We start from the raw sequence: 22,637 nt of genomic DNA on the forward strand, positions 1-22,637 counted from the left end.
ACCCTTGCTGCAGTTGTTGATGTGATGTCTGCTGCCATGCACCCGGCCATTGTTGATGGATCGCATGTCCAGCCACACGGTGTATTTGGTGGTCAGGTACTCCCAAGTGACATTGAGATCCTTGGTCACCGAGTTGGTTTCCAGCACACGTTCAGTCGCTGGCAGTTATTCTATCTTGTTCCACTGCTAATGAGCCCTCATGCCTTGGCTGATCACGCCTTCGATGGTCACTTCCACTTTCATAATCATACGGTTGAAAAGTTTTTAGTCCTCCAAGGTGCTTTTCCTCGATCATGTCTGCACATTCAGATTGATGGTCCTAGTTCATTGGTGGCGGCATTAGTGCTGAATTATTGTTACATTGCACTGAAACGAGATAAAACACACATATTGCAACTACTCCAAGTTCACGATCAAAGGTGGAAGGAAGCTCCGTTTGAAATCCGCTCCTGACACTGTTTTCATGAGTGCCTGCTCAGGAAAACCCCTTGCTTTGTCGTCGCTGGCTGGACCTTACAGTATCAGTTTCATCTGAGACAAATTGAATTTCCAAGATTACAACCGAGAACACCACTGATGCCCTGCAATCCATATGTACTGAACTCGGTGTCATGGCAAGCATGCTGGATCGAGACAATTTGAGAGACATTCTGCAATGCATTCAAGAAGCTTTGATTAACGAACTGTGAGGGTTGGACAAAGCCATGCAAACCATGCATTGTTTGCTGGTCAACAACATCGCAAAACAGAATGTGCTTGATGACCGCATCACATGCGAGAAAATGAAACTCAAACAAGTGGAGGACAAGGACGATGATATCAGCAGACGTGACATAAAGAAAAGGTTGCGTGACTTGCATGAGAAAAGATCGGCTCGAATCAAAGCTGCTTCCACCAACGTAGAAACCCTTTGATCCCAAATCAGTCTTGGTTGACGAGAGTGTATTTTCTGTATATGGTATTATTGATTAAGTGAAAATTATTATCGGTCACAGTTTGAGTATGTGTTTTCTGATGAATTGTTGATTTCCGGAAGACTACGAAAAAACTGTACATTAACGGCAATGATGACACATGTACTCGAATATTCAAGAATCAATGACTGTGCATATAAAGTTTGATTGTGTTGACACACACATGGACACATGGAGATAACTGGAGTACATCAAACAGCCTGCTTCTGTCAACGCTCGACCTACATGACAGCTGCCTGACCGCTCGCCGTGTTACATTCAATGTATCTGTTTCTTAATTTTAAACCAACACTTTGGTGTTATTACTTTTGTGACCCATTACTTTAGATTTGACTCAGCTGCATTGTACATGAAACCTCTATCTTGCTATTTGACTGCTCAATACGGATTCCTTAAAATTTTAGACGTCAGTGTTATATTTTGCTGGTTCTGAGGGGATCCTTTTGTCATGGCCATTACTAACCATAACACATCGCATCAACAAAGTCTTGAATGAGTACACCAAGATGGCTGACAGGATCCAAACTCAGATACAAGAGCAAGTTAATACCATGGCTAGCATTCTGATGACATTGGGCTTCATCATATTGACCTTCATCATGTCCCTGATTGGATGAGGAGGAGTAACAATGCCAGCACCAGCACCAGCACCAGCACCAGCACCAGCACCAGCACCAGCACCAGCACCAGCACCAGCACCAGCACCAGCACCAGCACCACTGCCAGAAACTGAATAAAGAAATCATCCAGCAGACTTGGGCAAGCTTGCAAGCAAAGCTACAGGGTTATGGGATTGGCACTTAAATTAGGAAAATATACCCGATTCAAACAACTAGGTCTTCCCTTATCAGGGGTACATAATCGTAGGAAACAAATCAAAGCCATGCTGATTACAGACAGTAGTGTGGCTCAGTACTGGCTGTAATCCTAGTGCTATATGAAGTGAGTGAGTTTAGTTTTACGCCGCACTCAGCAATATTCCATCTATATGGCGGTTGACAGTTGAGTTAAAATTATACCACTGAACCATGAATGCTGGGAAAGTGTGTTATGTGTACCAATTCTTCGGAAATAGGCTTCACACATTTGTATCTATGTGTGGAAATTGAAATCGGGTTGAGGGTTGTTCTTTTGCTCACTGCCGGCTGTTTGTTCGTCACCCACTGGAACACCAAAGTCTCTTTCAGTTGTTGGGGTACAGGTTCCCCCATTCAGGGTGATGTGTGAGGACGTTCCCATCATAGCTTGTGTCCGTAGATGGGTCACCTTCAGTGAAGTTGATACAACACGACTCTTTCACTAACACTCCACCACCTTTCACTAACATTCGTACACCCACAGCACTCAGAGGATCCCATGCTCACTTCAAAGTTCATACCTCAAAATTCACCAAATTTGGCATGCATATCAGTAAGTAGTCTATACAATGACAGTTTGGGATAGTTTCTTAAACTGGGCCCTTCAGATATAGTGCACACTTATCATCATTTTGGATACCACTCATGGTGTTCTTGTGTAAGCCTCCCAAGACGTTGAGTGTGTTTCCCTAGGCCGCGTGTGGCTTTCCCATGTACATTGTGACCCAGAGTAGAAAACTGAATACCTGGTGTTGGTTTTCATGGATCGTGTGTAGGCCTCCCTAAACTTGCGTGGGTTTCCTACGCACATTTCGACCTTGAGTGCACCTCCCTAGACCTTGTGTGGGCCTCCCTAGACCTTGTGTGGGTCTCCCTAGACCCTGTGTGGGCCTCCCTAGAACGTGTGTGGGCCTCCCTAGACCTTGTGGGCCTCCCTAGAACGTGTGTGGGCCTCAGTGGAACGTGTGTGGGTTTCCTATGCACATTGGGACCTTGCGTGGGCCTCCCTAGATATTATTTGCGCCTCAGTTGAACGTGTGTGGGTTTTCTATGCACATTGGGACCTTTTGTGCACCTCCCTAGATATTATGTGCGCCTCAGTTGAACGTGTGTGGGTTTTCTATGCACATTGGGACCTTTTGTGCACCTCCCTAGACCTTATGTGCGCCTCAGTTGAACGTGTGTGGGTTTCCTATGCACAATGGGACCTTTTGTGCTCCTCCCTAGACCTTATGTGGGCCTCCCTTGAACGTGTGTGGGTTTCCTATGCACATTGGGACCTTGTGTGGGCCTCCCTAGATCTTATCTGTGCCTCAGTTGAACGTATGTGGGTTTCTTATGCACATTTGGACCTTGAGTGCACCTTCCTACAAATTGTGTTGGCCTCCCTAGACCTTGTGTGGGCCTCCCTACACCTTGTGTGGGCCTCCCTAGACCTTTTGTGTGCCTCCCTACACCTTGTGTGGGCCTCGTTTGGAATGAGTGTCGAGTAGGATATGAACCAACAGGTTGATCAGTCGTTACACCCAGCTGTCCCTTTGAGACAAAAAGACAACAAAATAAATATCCCAGAATGTAGTATTTAATGTCAGGTTGCACACTGTGTATTTTTAATGTATCACGCTGTCTTTGAACTCCACACAAGTATAAAAATACTTAAGCAGAGGAAAGACTAAGACATTAACAATGTAGAGACAATGACATTGTCGCTAGGTCCCCAACATTAAGCCTCACTAACTGATCATGTTATATATGTTTTCATATTTCATATTGTCTTTTGTTTTTGTAAAGTGGATTCCATATTGAATATTCAAGGCAAGGTTGTGGCTGTGGCAAATGCTTGTACCGAACTAGCTTCAAGTAGGTGAATGGAATTTGCTAATACAACCTGAAGAAACTGGGCATCAACAACAGAAGTCACACAGTGCTGCTCGGCAAAGTAATTTTGTTTGAATCATCATCGCCAAGGTCACAAAGAACACACACAATAACCTCTTGACCATCCGCTACCCACCATTAATTACCATGCAAATTTTAACACACATGAAAATCTTCAGCACAACCCTTTTCGTAAGACTGATCCCTCTATCTTTATCGTCTCATACAAATAAACATTATCATTTTCACAGGCATCAGTGGGTCATTATCTGTTCTAGCAATTATTTTTAGGTTAACATCTGCCCCATACTGGCAACAGTGCACCCTACAGATTTCATGTAATGGGGTTTTGTGTCTATATCATCAGAAAAATAGTATTACAAAGCTGCTCGCTGTAAGGCATGCGTGATCAGACTACAATACCGTCACTTGTAGGAGGACATCAATGACCAATACAGCAAACTCAAGATCCGTCTTTTCGTTATTCAGGTTTTATCTTCAAGGCTTGGTCTAATGGCGCGAAACCGTTAACCTCAGCCCTACGCTGTCTTTACACGTACTTGTGGGTTTGCCGTAGTTTTCAACAGATATACCGCAATGTGTCACGATATGGGTTTTGATATGATCAGAAATCTTTGATCAGAGCTACTATTGTCTCATTCTGGACCACCTGGAAGTCCTATCGGCAAATTCATCTTAGAACCTTATAGTGGTGAAGAAAGCGGATTTGGGGATCTGAAGCAGACAGATTTATTTAAATCAGTAACTAATATATTTTGTTCCATAAAGTTGCGGATTGCTCTATACCTTCACTCAATGTCAAATATATTTTCCTTGTCAGCAACTAATCTTCAAGCCAGTGTCGAATATTGCATATCATAGAATTTATGAAGGTTCTTCAATGGGAAGTCAGCGTTAGACTTACATACATACAAAGGTCCATATGATACACTGACTAAACAGAACTCTCCACGTACATCTGTAGACCATACATCCTCAATCAACGAAGTTGAATATCCTTAAGATTCACAAAATGTTGACAAAAACACACTAACTTGGGTACAATTGATACAGTAGTAAGAATCTTAGTCTGATAAACCAGACGTCTTCTGAATGAGTTAGATAAATCACAGCCATTGTAATAAGAAACACAGATAATATATGAATGAAACACGTTTGCACATTTTTTACAGTCAGCACAACAAAAACATGGTGACGTCAAGGGCAAGCTTGGTGTCTGACAGATAAACACAGTAGAAGCCGATATCAAATGGTGCTTTCCGCCAAAGGACTGTTCAATCTCTAACAGGTTGTTTATTAACTGGAAGGATAAATATGACTCCGCTTCAATACGCCATTCATCATCATCGTCTTTGTGCCATGGTTATCACATAAACAAAACCTGACGAGGTCCAGATATACAACCAACAATTGCTATCCGTTATTGTTCACACACAGGCTTAAATCAAACCATTCACAGTTTTGTACCAAAAACTAATCCACCCATTTGGATCATCGTCAGAGTGATGGCCAAAAGGTTCCACGATTTGACAACACAAATCAGAATTTATCTGATCTCACAAGATCTCAGCATATGACTTCCGTCTTTGTTGCATGTTTGGTTTGTCCTCCCATCGTTCAGATGAGAGTCCGTTCTTCAGCATGTTTATACACATTCTTTTGGCATCTTCAGCACGCTGTCCGTTGTCATTCATGCGACCTTCATACGCATATATTTAACACATTGCCCGTTGTTTGTCATGAGTGCAACATTACGTACATCCAGTTTGTTCCCAATTTTTTTTTATTTGTTATCGTATTGTTGTTTCTTCTCAAGAAGCCATCTTGTCTGTTCAAGAAAAAAAATATTTGGTGTCGAATACTATGGCTTTTGGTTCTTTGAACCAAATATATACCAAAGCCAAGACCATTGCAAGAAGCAATGACAAACTCGTAATGTTCATTCAAAGGGGTCCAGTATAACCAACTTCAAAACATGCGACAGAAAATGTGTGAACATAACAAAACATACCATCCAGTGATCCAACAAGGTTTCCTACTGATCACTGAGTTCACCTCAGTAGGACATATTTCTTTAGTTCCATGCACACACCTCTCTCCCTGGGGTACTACCAAGATACACTCGGACTTCCTTCGAGAACACCTAGTGTCAGTGCAGCGGCAAAACGTATCAGGGGCTAGGAATAAACCACATTGACAATCACAGCCATACTGTCCGCGGGATGGATCCAGAGCAAGATCTGACATGGATGCTTCACAAAGAAGGAAACTCCCGCGCTCCACCACAGTGCTGTTCAATGTCTTACGTGGTATTGTACCACTGGATAATATCATGTACGGTATTTTAATAGTTCTCAATGCCACGGAAGGTAGTTCTGAACTACCCAATTCAATTCATGGTAGTTCACAAATACCCAATGTTACTAAAGGCAGTTCCGCACTACCCAATGCATCCGTGATACATCACTGGTCTCCAATGCCACTAAAGTTAGTTCAGCACTACCAAATGCCATGCATGGTAGTTCACCGCTATCCATTGCTAGTATTTGTATTTCAGCTCTATCAAATGCATCCATGACAATTCACTACTACCCAATGGTGTCTATGGAAGATCGTCCAAGTGCCGTGTATGATACGATAGTTCAGCGTAATACCATCTGTCCGTAAGATTCCCAGTACCAAACTAAAAGTAATCCTTGGGGTGTAAAATAACTGCCAACACCAGTGTCTCCTTGTGGGTGAAAGCAGCACTGTAGAGAATATGTTATCGATGCAGGTCAGGATGATGAGGAGGCTGGCGTCTCTCCAACCAGCCAGTACGTTGTCTGTGCTCCCTTCCCCTGAAACAGAAAACACAGTGATGCTTCAAATTATCAAAGAATAATTATCTTGCCGTAAGGGCGACAGCATGAACATCGATCTACGTAATTGGGTAGTGATGACATTTGTCAGCTAAGTCAGTGATCCTGACAACCCTGAATGTTACTTCAAATTATCAAATAATAATATTCGTGCCGTAAAAGGCAACTAGCACTAGCTTAGTGGCTAAACCGTTCTTTTATCAAGCTGTAGACGCAGGTTCGATTTCCCACATACGTAGAATATGTGAAGCACATTTGTGGTTTCTTCCGCTGCGACACTGATGGAATATTGCTAAACTCACTCACTTTTGTCCTCCACTGAAGTATAACAGTCTAAAATAGCGTGCTTCTTCCCTGAGGCACATGTCTCTATTTGATCTAAAATAGTGCGAGTAATTATTATTATTTTAGCAATAAATAAACAACAACAACATGTCTGCCGGCCACAATGGAGCAGACTGACGAGAGTTTGCGATTGACTGTGGCAGTAAATGAGTGAAACGCTCATAAAATACGAAACACTGTCTTGCCCACATTTTATCAGAACATGCTCCTTGGAGACCCCATCACTGGTTGTTTACAAACACGGGACAGCTTGATCATTAGGCATGTTTCGTACTGTGACACTTCTTAAATCTCCCTTATTTGTAGAGCAGCTGATCCCTGCTTTCAGCGATATTTCAGCAATATCATGGCGGGGAAGCAGAAAAAGGCTCCTGGGGATTCTTTGTTACGAGTTCACTCACTTGGCTACCATGTCGCCACTGGTGCAACGGAGTTATATACAAGCACAATGCACACTGTTGTTACTCCGTTACTCAGGACCCTCGGACATCCAAACAAATACTGTGGGTGATGTACACAAGACACTGATCATAAACCGGCGGTGACGTCTTAGGCATGAGCGTGGAGTGATTCCAGTAGACTTTAATGGGGGCGCGGTGTGAGAGCTGTCTAGGGTGCCAAGCTACTTATCCAGCGAGCTTGGAGGTACTGGGATCGAGCCCACTGGTGACCGGGTGTAAAAAAACCCTTGGAATCGACTTTGTGTGCATTCAGTGTTGTCACAACCAATAGTGTGCAGTACACAACCCTCTGCACTGAAAAGAACCCACGAATCCGTTGGTAGATGACCAAATGGTAGCCTCACGAATACGTACTAGCAACCTAATTGCGGTTACAGCAACGTGCAGTAAACATGGACAAAATAACGAGACTATCTGTCCCAGTCCACCTAGTCGTGAATGGGTACCTCGTATGGATGGGAAAGCCCACTAACTCGGTGCGCCTGGTAGGCTGCTAGAGTTGTATGATCCCCAGGGAGTTGACATTAAAAATATCATGTGCCGTTGTGATGGACATCCAATGATAAAGGGAAAAACAAAACGCCCTTTTAAATATCTAGTAGTAGTATTAATAGGCTATTATTTGTCCTTAGGTAATCGTGGTTAGACGTATTTGAGCGTATTTGAACGTAGGTCGTCATCGTTATGACAGTACCTTCAGCTTCTGCCGTGATCAGGCCAAACAAATTTCAGCATGTTCAAAATATCTCCAAGGGGTTGGCTTGAATCCAAGACACATGCCAAGACACTACTGTTAACGTAGTTTCAATGTCCTTGACCCTTGTTTCCCAGACTACACCGAAACTGACCCTACTGCGCCGTTGTGTTGACCGTAGTACACCGTCGTAACATGGCTCTACGATCAAAATACGGTATACTACGTTACTCACTATGGTCCAGTAGAATCCATGACCGCGTCTGAAAGCTATATCACGCTTTGCAGTTCCACACGACATAATTAAGTAGGGTGATATGGTCTTTGCTGTAACTATCTACAGCTGTGGACCTGTCACTTACTTTCATCTCCACTTGTCCCCGGAGTTCTACATCAAAGGTTCGGAAATGGTCCAGCACGTCTTTGGTTTGTTGGCTTACGTGGATCTTCAAAGCTGCAAAGGATTGTTTCAAGTTAGACAGCATGGTGAATACGGAACTGAAACGTATTTATATTTCTATTCCATGTATTCCAAAAGTGAAAAGGCTTACTGAACACTCACGTAGACCATTAGACAGTGTATGAATGGGAGTTATTTAGTAGACGTTACTGAACACTCACGTAGATCATTAGACGTTATTGAACACTTACGTAGACCATAAGACAGTGTATGAGTAGACGTTAGTTACTAGATGTTAATGAATGAGTGAGTGAGTTTAGTTCTACGCAGCAGCCGTTATTGAACACTCCAGTAAACCTTAGTGTATGAGTGGACGTAAGTTAGTAGACATTACTCAACATTCACGTAGACCAATAAACGTTACTGAGCCCTCACATAGATCATTAGACAGTGATGTTAGCTGGTAGACGTTATTGAACACTCACGTAGACCATGATCATGAGACAGTGTATGAGTGGACGTTAGTAGACGTTATTGAAAACAAACGTAGACCATTAGACAATGTATGAGTGGACGTTAGCTAGTGGAACATCATGTACACCATCAGACGTTATTGACCACCAACGTAGACCATTAGACGTTAATGAACACTCATGTAGAATGTAAGATAGTGTATTGGTGGGCGTTAGTTAGTAGACGTCATTGAACTCTCACTAGACCATTAGACGTTATTTTGAACACTCATGTAGACCATAAGACAGTGACGTTAGCTGGTAGACGTTATTGAACACTCACGTAGTCCAGCTGACGTTATTGAACACTGACGTAGACCAGTAGACAGTGTATGAGTGGACGTTATCATGTACACCATGAGTGGACATTAGTTAGTAGACGTTATTGAACGCTTACGTAAACCACTAGACAGAGTACGAGTGAATGTTACTAAGTAGATGTTATTGAACACTCAAATAGACCATTAGACAGCGCATGCATGGACGTTAGTTTGTAGACACTAATGAACACTTACGTAGACCATTAGAGAGTAAATGAATAGATGTTAGTACTTTATGGGACACAAACGTTGACTATTAGACAGTGAATGGGTAAACGGGTGTAAGATATCGAAAAGGTGCGTAGGTTATTAGGAAGTGAGGGAGCAAAACGACTGAACACTTGTGGAGACCATGTGACATTGAGTGCGTAATCATTCCTGAGACTTACGTAGACCGTTAGACTCCATCCTCGACGTGGTGTTGACCGTATCTCCAAACAAACAGTACCTTGGCATCTTGAGTCCTACCACCCCAGCACATACACTACCTGAAACACATCATGTACTGAGACGGGTGATAGATCATCATTTGTGAGAGTGTACGTCAGTTGTCTTTAGTTAAATACCACGCACACAGTTCAACTGCATCAAGGTGATTTGTATGCCATGGGGTCAGACGCCTAAACGCATCACATTCCGGTAACATATCAGTTTTTCCGGTATAACCATGTGCTTGGGTTCAGATCCATTAGGATTGTTGTCATTCTACATCGCTCAGGTGCAATACTGCTGAATGAGGCTTTCAACATGCTCATGATGTAACCTGACTGGGTCATTCCACTCTATTTTGAACAGAGAGATGTGCAAATCGTTTAAGTAAATGTTTGGTCAAATGAGTTGATTGAGAACCCTGAAACTAGCGGGAGAAATACAATCTTAACCACTTACCTTGTACATACACATCGAAGTTGTCTATGTCGAAACTAAAGTATTGTGAGATATGAAACAATAAGGTGACTGAGATACTGACACGGTATATGGTGCAAATTGAGGATTGTTTTACATTTTAAGACCCATCTCTGACCTCTGACCATGCACCTATTAGACTGAACACGAGACACACGCGAAAATGGTTGTTTGTCAGGGTTTAACTAATGTCGAAACATTACTGTCAGTAATTTACAAACTATCGTCTTCGCACCTGTATGTATGCCTATCCTTAGCTTTAGATGCTCATCGGGTCTGTGACGTATACGGAAGTGTTTTATAGCATTTAGCAGCGCTAGAGACATTCTTGCGATTTCCCGAGCGTGCAGATTTCCGTTTGGTACTGGCATACCCGATACCACCATGTAGGCATCGCCTATCGTCTCCACCTGTAGAGAAAATAAAGAAATAAAAGTAACAGACAGCAGCGCAAGAATGTAAATAAAATGTAACACTGCAAGACTAAAGGCAGTATCAGGGGTGTCACTTTTCTTTGAAAATTAAGGAACAGTGTCTTTTAATGATAAACAGACTGAATCTCAGTCAGTCCTCTGATATCAACACTCGTTTTTAAGTACAAAAATTGTAACTTGTAACTCGGCAAGCCTCGGATATTTGTAACTTTATCAACTCAAGCAAGGTCTAGTAAAATTGCGCCATTAGCATTAGCATTGTGACGTCACAACTTTGAACCATTTTGACGTCATACGTCAAGCGGCATTACACTAGTGCAACATTGCCGTAAAATATTACACTGCAGTATCTTCAACGGGTGAGTAATAATAACTGATATCAGTAGACGCTTGGGTGAGATTCTCTAAATATCAGTTACATCTCCACCACGATAACAGAACGCGTTGCGAAATACCTGACTAACTGACCATAAATGTCACTCGCTCCCAATCAGTAATCGATCATCGAAAACCAAATCATATTATAAAGCGATTTTTTATCAATATCAATAACACGGCCTAAGAATCAAGCATTGATATATCACACACGGAAATCAAAATATACAAAGTAGATGGATGTTATGGGGACATATGACTATTAACTAGTCCAGTAAGACTAGTCTCTAATTAGTGCCAACACCTCATACATAACAGGGACTACAACACAATGCAACAGCCAGTACTGCGATTACATTCTAGTGCATGATCTGATGTCCACTGGTGCTGTTAGTTGTAAATAATGAAACACATGCATGAAGCTGACTCGAGGTGAACATACAAAAGCAGAGCTTTTCGGGGATGCCACGCCTTACACAAACGTATGGTCGACCTGGTTCCAATTAGATAATGTCACCGACAACAAATCTCAATAAATTACCTTATAAACATCGAAATTTTCTATAATGGAGTCAAACGTCGTATACAGGTCATTCAGGAAATCAACAATCTGAAATGATACACAAGAGTATTATCTTAAACTATGTATTCCGCATAACACAATTCTCTCTGATCTTGACATCCTGATAATCACTACAAGGAATATCGTGGCAGTTGAATCCTGTCAGATCTTCCCATATTAACTACTCCCATGTCCCCACATGCATAAACGATTTAGGAACCTCAATACCGACTGGCGGATCTGAAAGGTCTGATAAGCGGGTATGGACGGTTTGAATTATCCTCATCACAAAGAGGTGTCAATGCATACGGAAGTGTGCATTTAACGACAGCGAGGTTGAAACGAACCTGGGTTTCAGATCTGACGCCACCGACTATTCCAACGACGGTTTAGAACATATAACGTATTTTTCTTATATTTTTACAACATCACAGCTTCCTGATAACAATTTCAATCAGGTAATTGATCATATGGTGATATATTGATGTCATTTATGGGTTGAATTAATGATATTGTGAGAGGGTTATCCCGACAACAGTATGATATATGACAGAAGATATGCTTCACTTACTCTACCCACTGAAAGTTGGAACTGGGCTTGACGGCTAGCAAACATTTCTCACACTACATATTTATCGCCTTCAATGTGCCAGGGAGCTGCAGTATGCACCATTTTATCCTTATCTGCCTGAACTGTGAACAGGTCAAGTCTGGACCAGACAAACCAGTCATCAGTTAAGATAGGTAGATGGTGTCCATTATCGAGAGGATACGCAATGATCTTTGATAAATGATTGACTTATAATTGCATGCACATGTTGTCATTGATTCTAAATTCGGCAACCACACCTGCATAGGAGTGCTCTCCGCTGACATAGCAGTGAAGCCGACGATGTCGCTGAAGTAGATAGTGACGCTCTCAAAAGCCTCTGCTGTCACCGACTCGCCGCGAATTAGCTGACCAGCAACTGACCTGGAAGACAGACTTATGTATGTGAATGGCAGTGGCTTTACACTGACAAAGAGCAGTACAATTATCATATTTTCATGAACAAAATACGAAACTTTATGCATACAATTACAGGTGACGTTGTGTAGATGCATTGGAAAAATACAGGATGTGTATTCCGGGTGATCGGGGTTATGCAGCTAATTGCCGCGCCTTTGGGGGTATTTGTACAAAATACCTTTACCGTTAAGACTGTGTTGAGGTGTTTGTGTGACGATCATCGCCGCTCTGGAGACCTGTGTCTCCAAATAGTGGATGACCCTGATGGACTTGATTCCTTATAAGGTCGTTAATACCACCTCGTTTTGTCATCCATACTAGGTTCCACTTGAGATATCATTTTGACAGAAGACGTTTGTTTTACAATCCTCTGATGTCATCAGTTGCATTACTCATAATGCAATGATGTCAAAACCATGACGACGTGCATCAAAGATTATGCAGTCATAAACTGGATGACGTCACAATGCTATGACAGTAGCAGTATATTTTCAGAGGTGTACCTTGAAAACTAATGTAGAGTGATTTTTATGACAAATATAATCTCACCCTCATGTCATATGATATCACAGTAAAAAGTAAGTAAGTGTAACTTCAACACCCCGTGGAGATATTTCATTTGAAAAGACACAAAATCAGATTCTCTATATATTAAACAATTCGTGAGATAACATATTTGGAGATAACGTTCAGTATTCAATATGTTAACGCGATAGGGGGTAGAATATATTCAGTTCTCAACATAAAATTTGTCCACAAAATATGAATATTTTAGCGAAAGAATACACATCTCTTAAGGGCCAGCAAATGGTAAACATATATATTTCTTTTATTTTGATCTCGACAGTGTTACCCAATATATTCATTTGTCTGGAGTCTATCATGTTGTCTTCAACTCAACAGCACGCACCTCACAAACATCTGCGACGTGACTGACTTGCAACTCAGTCCTGACTGTCAGCAGGCCCCATGACGGCAGAACGCCAGGATGTCCATATGCAGTTTCATTAGCAAGACGAATAATGGATATGGATCCGATAAATTACAGTGATGTGTGGAGTGTTGGAAGATTACATTTTTCACCATGAGATGATGTGCAGGCATTGCCACGAGGAACAGATTACCTGGCTAGCGCGAGTGGTATGTTTCGATCTGTGCCACGAAATGTTGAACATGAGGGCTTGTACTTTAAAGGGGAATACATTCTTGTGTGGGAAATAGCTGACTTACATTGGACATGCAATACAGTAAAAATCAAATGAAGACACAGTTGACGATTCTCCATTAATAGATAATTTTCCATTTGATAAAAGATTGATTTGATATTTCAATAAGAAATGTGAAGTTGAGGGAGAGTTAATAATTAATGAGAAATTCAAGAAATTTAGTTCTGCCTTCGGTCCCAAATTCATGGTAATCTGAATATAGATGTGTGTCAGAGATTTGTCTGAATTATACCAGCAGTGGTCATTCGTGTTTGCTCTAACCTTTACCGTTACACTCGATCGTTACATAAGATCTCTAATGGGATTCCAGATTGGTTTGACGATGAGGTCATCAAAGGTTTCAGTGTACAATTTCAATGAAACATCGGTGGATATAACCAAACTCACAAGATGTCATGGTTGTTAGTGATTGAATGAGTGCTGGTATGAATCTGACAAGCAAAATAACATGAATAACATAAAATAACATTGATGGAATACAAAGTTGTTTGGTTTTAGTTTTCAGTGATATGCCCTCGGTCTCGCAGCGCATGTATGTCATAATGCATTGCAACATTTTAGTTTTCACATATGTGATATTTGGGATTTCGCTTTCTTAGTAAAGTACAAATTCTAGAACTTTTTAGTTGAGTCCCATCAAGGATTCGAACCCGCACCCTCAGAGAGAGGCACCTAATCGCCAGCACACAAGACATCCGTCTAGCCCGCTCAGCCACGGCGACTTCCACATACATCATAACGTCCTGTGACCAGTCTTCGTGAGTGAGTGAGTGAATTTAGCCCTACGAAGCTTTTAGCAATAATCCAGCATTTTCACGGTTGGAACACAGGAAACAGACTTCACATGTGGTACCCATGTGGAGAACCGAACCTAGGTCCTAGGCGTGACGAGTCAACGCTTTAACCACAAGGCTACCCCGCCGCCCGGACTCGCCGAGACACAGTGTACAGCTGATATGGGTATTTCCACAAGACGGAGCTTCTGCCCTTCACCAACCAAACCTCTCATAACAGTTCCAGATAACAAAAACTGATGGAACTTCCTTGATATATTGTGTTGTTAAATCTTATTGTGTCTGTTCAGTTCAATAACGACAAAAACATCAGATCCGCTCAGGGAACTGTTAGTCGTTTCAAATAAAACATGTCGCTCAGCTCTTTTAACAAGTTTTGAAACTGTACTCTTATGAATTCCGGTCATTTGTTCATTTTTTCAAATGAACTGAATGAATAACTGACACTTTCTCGACTGGTAATAATGTTCTTTTTAGGTGTCCTTTTCTGCTGCGCACTGCCAAAGTGGACGACCACAGAGAAACATTCATAAATAAACATGAATATTCAGTAAACACAATGAAGAGGAAAAAAAAGTACAATATATGTGTTGCAGTTACTGACACATGACGACCTGCATCAGGCAATACATTGTTTCAAAAATGTGATTTACCTTGATCATTAGCTTTCCTCTCACATAAATGCCGCTTTCCGACTGACTGAGTACTCTTCTATTACTTTCAGTGTACCCCGCTTACAAGCAAGTAACATTGTTTTACCTCTCTGGGAATGCCGAATTTATTAGGTGCTCCATGGTAGTATTTCTTTATCTCGAAAAATCATTGATTCACGTAATGATGTACGGAAATTACCGATGTTTTGAAACGCAAATCGATTGAGGAGAGATAACTATATTTTCATTTAGCAAATTCTAGGGATGGGTGCAAAAAGTTTGGTATACGTGCTTTTAACAATTCAAAATTGAGGTGTTCGGTAAGATATTTACATTGTTCACTGGTCCTTCGGGGACCCAGTTTTAATGTACCCTCGATGTTTGTTCCCGTGCGCAGAGAACAAAATATAACGTGTCTGTTTCTGGACTGCACTTCCTGATCAGGTGGGGATGGTTTCACCTAACAACCATGCGACATGGATTGTGATTTGTCTAAGCGCGAAGAAAGCGGAAGAAATCAAAGTACACCGCAAGAGAGTCCAACAACAATCCAAATAGTCTCTTTGAATTAAAACTGTATAATTATGTAAGAGTGGGACACAATACAGGTGCTGTTGTGTATCGCCCCGCTGGAGACTTCGTAGTCACTGCTGGTGTAGAAAATAAACAATTACAGGCTGGACATATCAGCTGACGCTTTGATGTGAGCCCAAATGTTGCCGCGTGACAGGAATGAGCGGATCAGTGTTCTATTTGAGCTCCATGTTTCCCGATCTGTAATTGCCTGAGTGTAGCCAGTCGGAATAGGCTTTTGTGGGGAGTGAGCACACACAGATTTGGCAGCACTGAGACTTTGCCACTGTGCTTAATGACGTCTGATGTTCTCCAACGACATTTACTGTCCAGTCTATTTCGGACCACTTTCCTTAAGTCAGCAGGAGACATGTTACCAAACCATGGAAGAATACTAAGTCTGTGCATGACTTCGTCTTTAGGGGTAAGGGGCTATTGCAGTTGAGTAAACATATTCCACATGTCCATCCCTCTACTTCAAGATACCCATTATGTCTGGGCATTACAGCGATTTTTAACAATGCTTAAAACACACACTAACACTGAATACTAAATACAGAACTGGTACTGGAAGGAATCAAAATACGGTATGTATAGTATGACCAGAAATTACTTAAAATTTAAAGATTATATTTTTTTTATAATTTTACTCATTACTCACTTATTAAATGTGAATATAAAACAGCGTTACGAGCGGAGAGTCTGTGGATGGGTGACCGAGCGGAAAGTCTGTGCATGGTGACCATGTTTTTGGATTTCAGTCCTGTCCCACATGTGATACATGTGGTCTCACCTTAGGCAAGTGAATTTGTTCAAACATGCTTCTTTTCACCAAGCAGAAAATGGGTACCCTGTTGGATAAGTCAGGATTCTTTAATCTTCCAACGGATAACAAGCAAAATAGGTTCGTTTACGTGTTTTGCACAGAGACTTTTAAACAGAACACCTGTCTTTAGAATCTCATCCAAAAGCGGATCCACGTACAGAAGGCGTACATACACGAGTGAGTTAGTGACAATGTGACATGTATTAATGCGGTCATCTTTCGTTTGATACGAGAATATAATACATATCTGATTACTGACAGCTATGTGAAAACTGCCCGCGACCGACGGGTATTTAACAAGGGCTGTGCGATACCGAGAGCTGGTGACGTCTTCACGAGGTCATCAATGTGGAAGAGGGATACTGATTTGATCAGGTCTGACCATCGGTGTACAATCAGGATCAATGACCTAGTCACCAGGGGTTTGTCCGCCGTGAAGACAGTGGTCGGCATGATTACCTGCTGTCAAAGGATGAGATTCTATTGACAAACTTGGAACAAACAACTAAAATGTGTCAACTAAGTCCGATACAACAATTCGTTGATAGTAACACAAACGTCGTCAACGGTGACTTTCAATCGGGGCAAGCTTGATTATCACACAACTCCACACATCCAACAGAAATCCTGTGAAGATTATGATTGGTTCTCAGTATCCCGTACTCGTCATAAGAGGCGACTAACGGTATCGACTGTCAGGCCCGATTTCTTGGTTGACACATGTCATCGTATCCCAGTTGTGTAGATCGATGCTCATGCTATTGATCACTTGACTGTGTGATCATGATTCGGTTGTTTACATACTGACACTATATAGTTGTAATAGTGCGGCGTTAAACAACAACCCAACTAAACCAACGTCCAAACAAAGCCATTCGAGGTTCTTGAGAGACATTTAGAAGTCGGTACTCTAATATACGACAAAATGTTATGGATGTCAACTTCTTCTTTATTATTTAGTGGGTGGGTGACGAAGGGGCAAGGAATAGCCCAGAAACGTTGTAAAAAAATGAAAGAAAGAAGAAAATGACATCCATAGCATTTTGTCGTATAAAAGCCACTTTGGTGGTTAGTCGGTACAACTGTACAGATACTCTCTTATCATCGCACGTACAAGATGGCATGAGCATTGGGATCAAAAGCAAAACGCAGACGTGAAACACCAGGTGTCTACTCACTTCGGCAGCATGGAGTATAGTAGATCCTCCGCCTTCCGCTTCTCTTCCAGATAGTCTGACGTCCTCTCTGCCACCAGGGCCTCCAGGTTGTTGGCGTACTGCTCCATCCGGGACAGCAGGTTGTCAAGGATGTTGCCCTTGTCGCCATCCCTGCAACCAAACAGTGTACATGTTACAGGGGATGTGTGACACCAAGGATTCCATCTATTCCCTACAATTTCATGACGTTACTGACATACTGGCTCAGTGATTTCGTTTACGCCCTGCCAGCCTTTATTGAAATAAAGACCACCTCTGAGTACAGTATAGGTTGGGTTTTTGTAAATAAAGTGTTTACGTTGAATAGAATTTGCTTTTGTTACAAAATGTTGACTTTGACAAAATGTTCACTTTGCACTGACCAATTTGACAGTCTAATTACTTTGTTCTTGAAGGACAATGTCAAACATGCCACTAGGTCTTGTTGATGGTGAAACTAAACCAGTAAATGTTTGATGATTGATGATTACAAGACAACATCGTCATCATGTAGAGAGTAAAACGTTATTTCGTCTTATAGACACGTTTAATTGTGGAAGGAAAGTGCGAATTTAAGCAGATGGGAGGCGTTCTTGATACAATTGACACCCTTGTGCTTTCAAACATAATCGACAAAATTCTATCCACATAAACAAGAACTCGATAGTACGATTTAGACTTTATCATAGGGGGGCCTTTGCTAACTTACGACACCGGGTGTTTTCCAGACGTATGAATGTTCTCTGGAACCCGTCATTAACACTACCCTGCAACCTGAAGGCAACGTCTCCACAGCAACCGTGATTCATCATGCATTGTTTTGGAATTGTATCCTTGTTACACTAACGGTGTTTTATTAAATCCATTTCAACTGCTGAATCTAGCCATATTCCACGACGACTAATGTGTATCACCAGCATTAATTACACACTCGACCAGTGACACATTGTAATTAGAATGTTACAGGGCTATAATTACCCGCTCCAGCAATCTGTACTGTCACTGGTGGAATCACAGGTCAGGTAATGATAACAGTTCGCAGGGATGACAAAAAGTAAGCTTTTCAGAGACACAAAAGAGGCTACTGATATGTTATTAGGGAATCTGCCTTTTCGGAAAGCCATACTTAAGAGATATCAGTGTGATGTGGACACTGCCTTACTTGCGCATGCGCATGCGCATGATAGAGTAGTAGTAGTAGTAGTAGTAGTAGTAGTAGTAGGAGGAGGAGGAGCAGCAGCAGCAGCAGCAGCAGCAGTACACCATTTACATTAAAATAGAGAATCACGTAAACATTTTAAAGGAAGTGCGTCACGCCATACATGGTCTCACGAAACAATATAAATACATTTTCACTAGATTAATGGTGCACGCATCCTTAAATATAACATGTGAGGTAGAAACTTTAGCAAAATGTAGACAGAACACTGATAGCACCAACAAACTCATCTATGAAACCTCAAAAGGGAAAGAAAAAGAGAAGCAGGACATTCTAAAAGTAACCACACGCATATAGATACATTGTGGCCATACTGTCCTGTTTCATGAAACTGTTGTTTTACGCCACTTCAACCGCTGAATTATAAATGTAAATATGCGAGAAAGGTAACTCGAAACAACATGGCAAAGAAAGTATAAGAGAAATCATGCCCTCCTTATTGTGAGGCTTCAAGATTCAATTTCAGTGATACACAAGTGTGATGCCTCTTCATATACACTTTTGACCACAAAGTCGCATGAAAGAGTTCATTTACTACATGCAAATAATACGTATACTGCGTCCTTTGCTCAAAATCATAATGGTTAGAGATAGCAATACTTTGTAAATTACAATGCTTAGCTGTTACAATACATAGTAATTACTAATGACAAGACTTCCTAACAACATATTACTGATTTTGCCAATTATGATAAGTTGCTTCCATGTTTCTGAAGTGTCGACTATATTTTTTTTTCAAACTAGCATAAATATATTCCTTCGACGCCAATGTAACCTCCTTGTAATAAACATTCAGTGAGCGTCTCGAGAAACAACTTCAGAGTCGGACTTGCCATTCTGCTGAGCAGGTGCCCTCTCTGATTAACTATCACCGCTCAATACCTGCAATCGATCAACCCTTTTTCGGCTTCCTGATTATATTTACATCGATCTTGCTATTTAAGAAGAACACGACTACCTCCACCGTCGCCGCGCCCCTGGTGGCGGCGTTCTGCTATGATGATCTAATTCAGCAATACGCGGGTTAAAAAAGCACAACAAATGGGAAAAATCCATTTTGATGATCGTGCTTCTGGTATTGCATGTCTCGCCCGTGGGTGGAACTAGAGCGTTGGTGAAGAACAGAGGAATTTAGGCTGATTTAATGGTGTGTCTTTCTCCTAATTGAAAATTCAGGATGTCCCTGTTTTCTGATCTCTCTATGAACTGAAGTAGCTGCAATGCGCCTTCAGCGAAGTTGTTCCAATCTACAAAAGTTATTGGATTTACGTGCTAACACCGCCAAGGTAATATTGTATAGACGATTACATGTATATAACACACGTACATGCACTGTCAAGAGCTGTACAAAACAGTTTCTACCCCTAAAAGTTCTGGGTTAGAATTGATCTCCAGTAACTCGTTCTTGTCATCACGATGATATAGGAGAGGATGACATGTGTCAGTCAAGAAAGCCAAGCTGACAATCCGTTAGTCACCTGTTACGATAAGAATATCATTCATTGAAAATTTGAAACAAAAATCTTCCAATTAAAACAGAACCATGAAGGTCCGGGTTAGGAATGATATTCACCACATGTAATCGTATCCCAAATGTGTAGATTGATGTTCATGTTGTTGATCACTGGACTGTCTGTTGGAGACTAGATTATATACAGACTGCCTCCATTCAGCATGAAAGTTGCTGATTGCTGCGTAAAACTAAACTCACTCACTTTCATTTTGTTCTCATAGATGGCAAACGCAGGTAGCATCTTAAAACATCAAATTTCCCGTGCAGAGCTTTATCAGAATGGTTGGTTTCAAGCTTGAAAGCAACAAAAATAAAAGTAAACGTTCTTTGCAAATCAACGAATGAGTACTTGAAAGCAAAACAAGAAAAACAAAAACAAAATTCAATTGTCATAAGATATCTGATACAATCAAGGCCATTGTAGGATTACAGTTGTATCCTGGGATATTGAGTCGCTATCCATCAGTGTTGATTATACGCCTACCTGCCATCCTTCTCTACGGTACCTGTCACATAGAAGCCAGGTCATTTGGGGAAAAAACACAAACTGTGGAAATAGGGATAGGTATTGATCATCATTTCTGTCATATGTGCGCAAGATTTTAAAATGCATTCCACCTGTTCGTTATTAAACGTTTCGCACGTTTTGTCTTTAAAGTCTATGTCTGCAAACACTTTTGGTGCCTTTTGGTATTTACATGGAAAGGGCAGACTCAAAAGTTTTGTAAAATGTGCAGGAACATTACACGACATCACGGGAAAGTTAACTTGTGTAGGAAAGTTGAAGCAATTTACAGAGATTATGTTGTGATTCTGAAAGCAGATTTTGATCTAAATATAGAATAAGCATTCGCAAGGGTACAGTTCATCAGGTGATTTGAGCTCCACGAATAGTGTAAATCTGTGTAAAAGCCATTCTTGATGGGTTCAGACAGCCTTTCGGCTGAGAAGCTTGGTATGTGTGTAATAGCCAGATTGACTGAATGTTGATTACTTCAGCAATATTTCAACTACAACAGAGTGCATTGTAAACTGAATCAGGCAGATAAGATAGTATGGTGCCCTCAGACGTAGAGAGGCGATCAGTGGTAGAAGTAGACGTGGCGACTGATGAAGAGTTGGAGGCGGGATGTCATTAAGGGATGGAGAGGGGACAAGCCGTTAAAATGTACCCTTGTCACTCCGTTCGATTCCACATGGACAATGTGCTAAACCCATACTACCCTCACCGAAGTATTAATGAAACGTTGATAAAAGAGATATAAACCCATGCTCATTTGGAAAGCACAGACTGTAAAAGTACATCAGCTGGACATCCCTGAATAAAGATACTGACAACGTGTTGCTTTATGACATCCATCAATAGGAACTGTAACACAGAGTCGCGTGGTCAATTAACAGGGCCCCGTTTCAGAAAGCTCCCGTAAGCTTAAGAACTTTTCTCGTATCATTCGTACCGCCTATATAGTATAGGACGTATGAATGTTACGAGAAACGTTACGAGGTCTCAGATTTATGGCAGCTCTGTGAAACGGGGCCAAGGTTCTGTCTAAGTAAACTTAGTCTCAGTGTATTTCGTTACACTTCAACACTGAGTCTAACACAACCTATTAGAAGGTTGCGTCAGGTAACCTTTGACGGACCAATGGCAGTCCAACCAAACGCGAGCCGGTTAAATAGATTTAACCAATCAGACAACGGCAACTATTTAGGGATCGGATGGACTTTCAAAATATTCAGGTCACTGACACAGATCTCTTCACAAACAAAAATCCGCATATAACACAGTTATTTGATCTGCAGTATATACGCTTTGGGGTTTCTGTTGACATGGTTACTATTAGCTAATATTTCCGCAAGATTACATCCTTGAATATTGCCCCAAACTCTATTTTCAGCGACTGTTTACTCACCGTTGTCATGGTTGTACGTACGCCGAGTGCATCACTCGGAAGTGATCGTACGTTACATAGCATTTGGAATCGTTCGGGTACGAACCTTTTCGAGATAAAATGTTCAAAAAGTATG

The 22,637-nt window shown here is 41.4% G+C and overlaps 1 protein-coding gene across 1 annotated transcript in view; it reads right to left on the reverse strand.

Moving 5' to 3' along the window:
- Positions 1-3,445: 3,445 nt before the first annotated feature.
- LOC137259535 (atrial natriuretic peptide receptor 1-like) overlaps positions 3,446-22,637 on the reverse strand; it is a 142,246-nt gene continuing 123,054 nt past the window's right edge. Inside the window, exons 16-22 of the mRNA XM_067797167.1 lie at positions 17,860-18,009; positions 12,450-12,573; positions 11,580-11,648; positions 10,465-10,639; positions 9,713-9,811; positions 8,454-8,545; positions 3,446-6,570 (exon numbers count right to left, since the gene is read on the reverse strand). Coding sequence (XP_067653268.1) covers positions 6,508-6,570; positions 8,454-8,545; positions 9,713-9,811; positions 10,465-10,639; positions 11,580-11,648; positions 12,450-12,573; positions 17,860-18,009 — 772 coding nt within the window. The 3' untranslated portion in view covers positions 3,446-6,507. The remainder of the gene's footprint in view (positions 6,571-8,453; positions 8,546-9,712; positions 9,812-10,464; positions 10,640-11,579; positions 11,649-12,449; positions 12,574-17,859; positions 18,010-22,637) is intronic.

The sequence above is a fragment of the Haliotis asinina genome, chromosome 13 (assembly GCF_037392515.1).
Source record: "Haliotis asinina isolate JCU_RB_2024 chromosome 13, JCU_Hal_asi_v2, whole genome shotgun sequence".
NCBI classification, from domain to species: Eukaryota; Metazoa; Mollusca; class Gastropoda; order Lepetellida; family Haliotidae; genus Haliotis; species Haliotis asinina.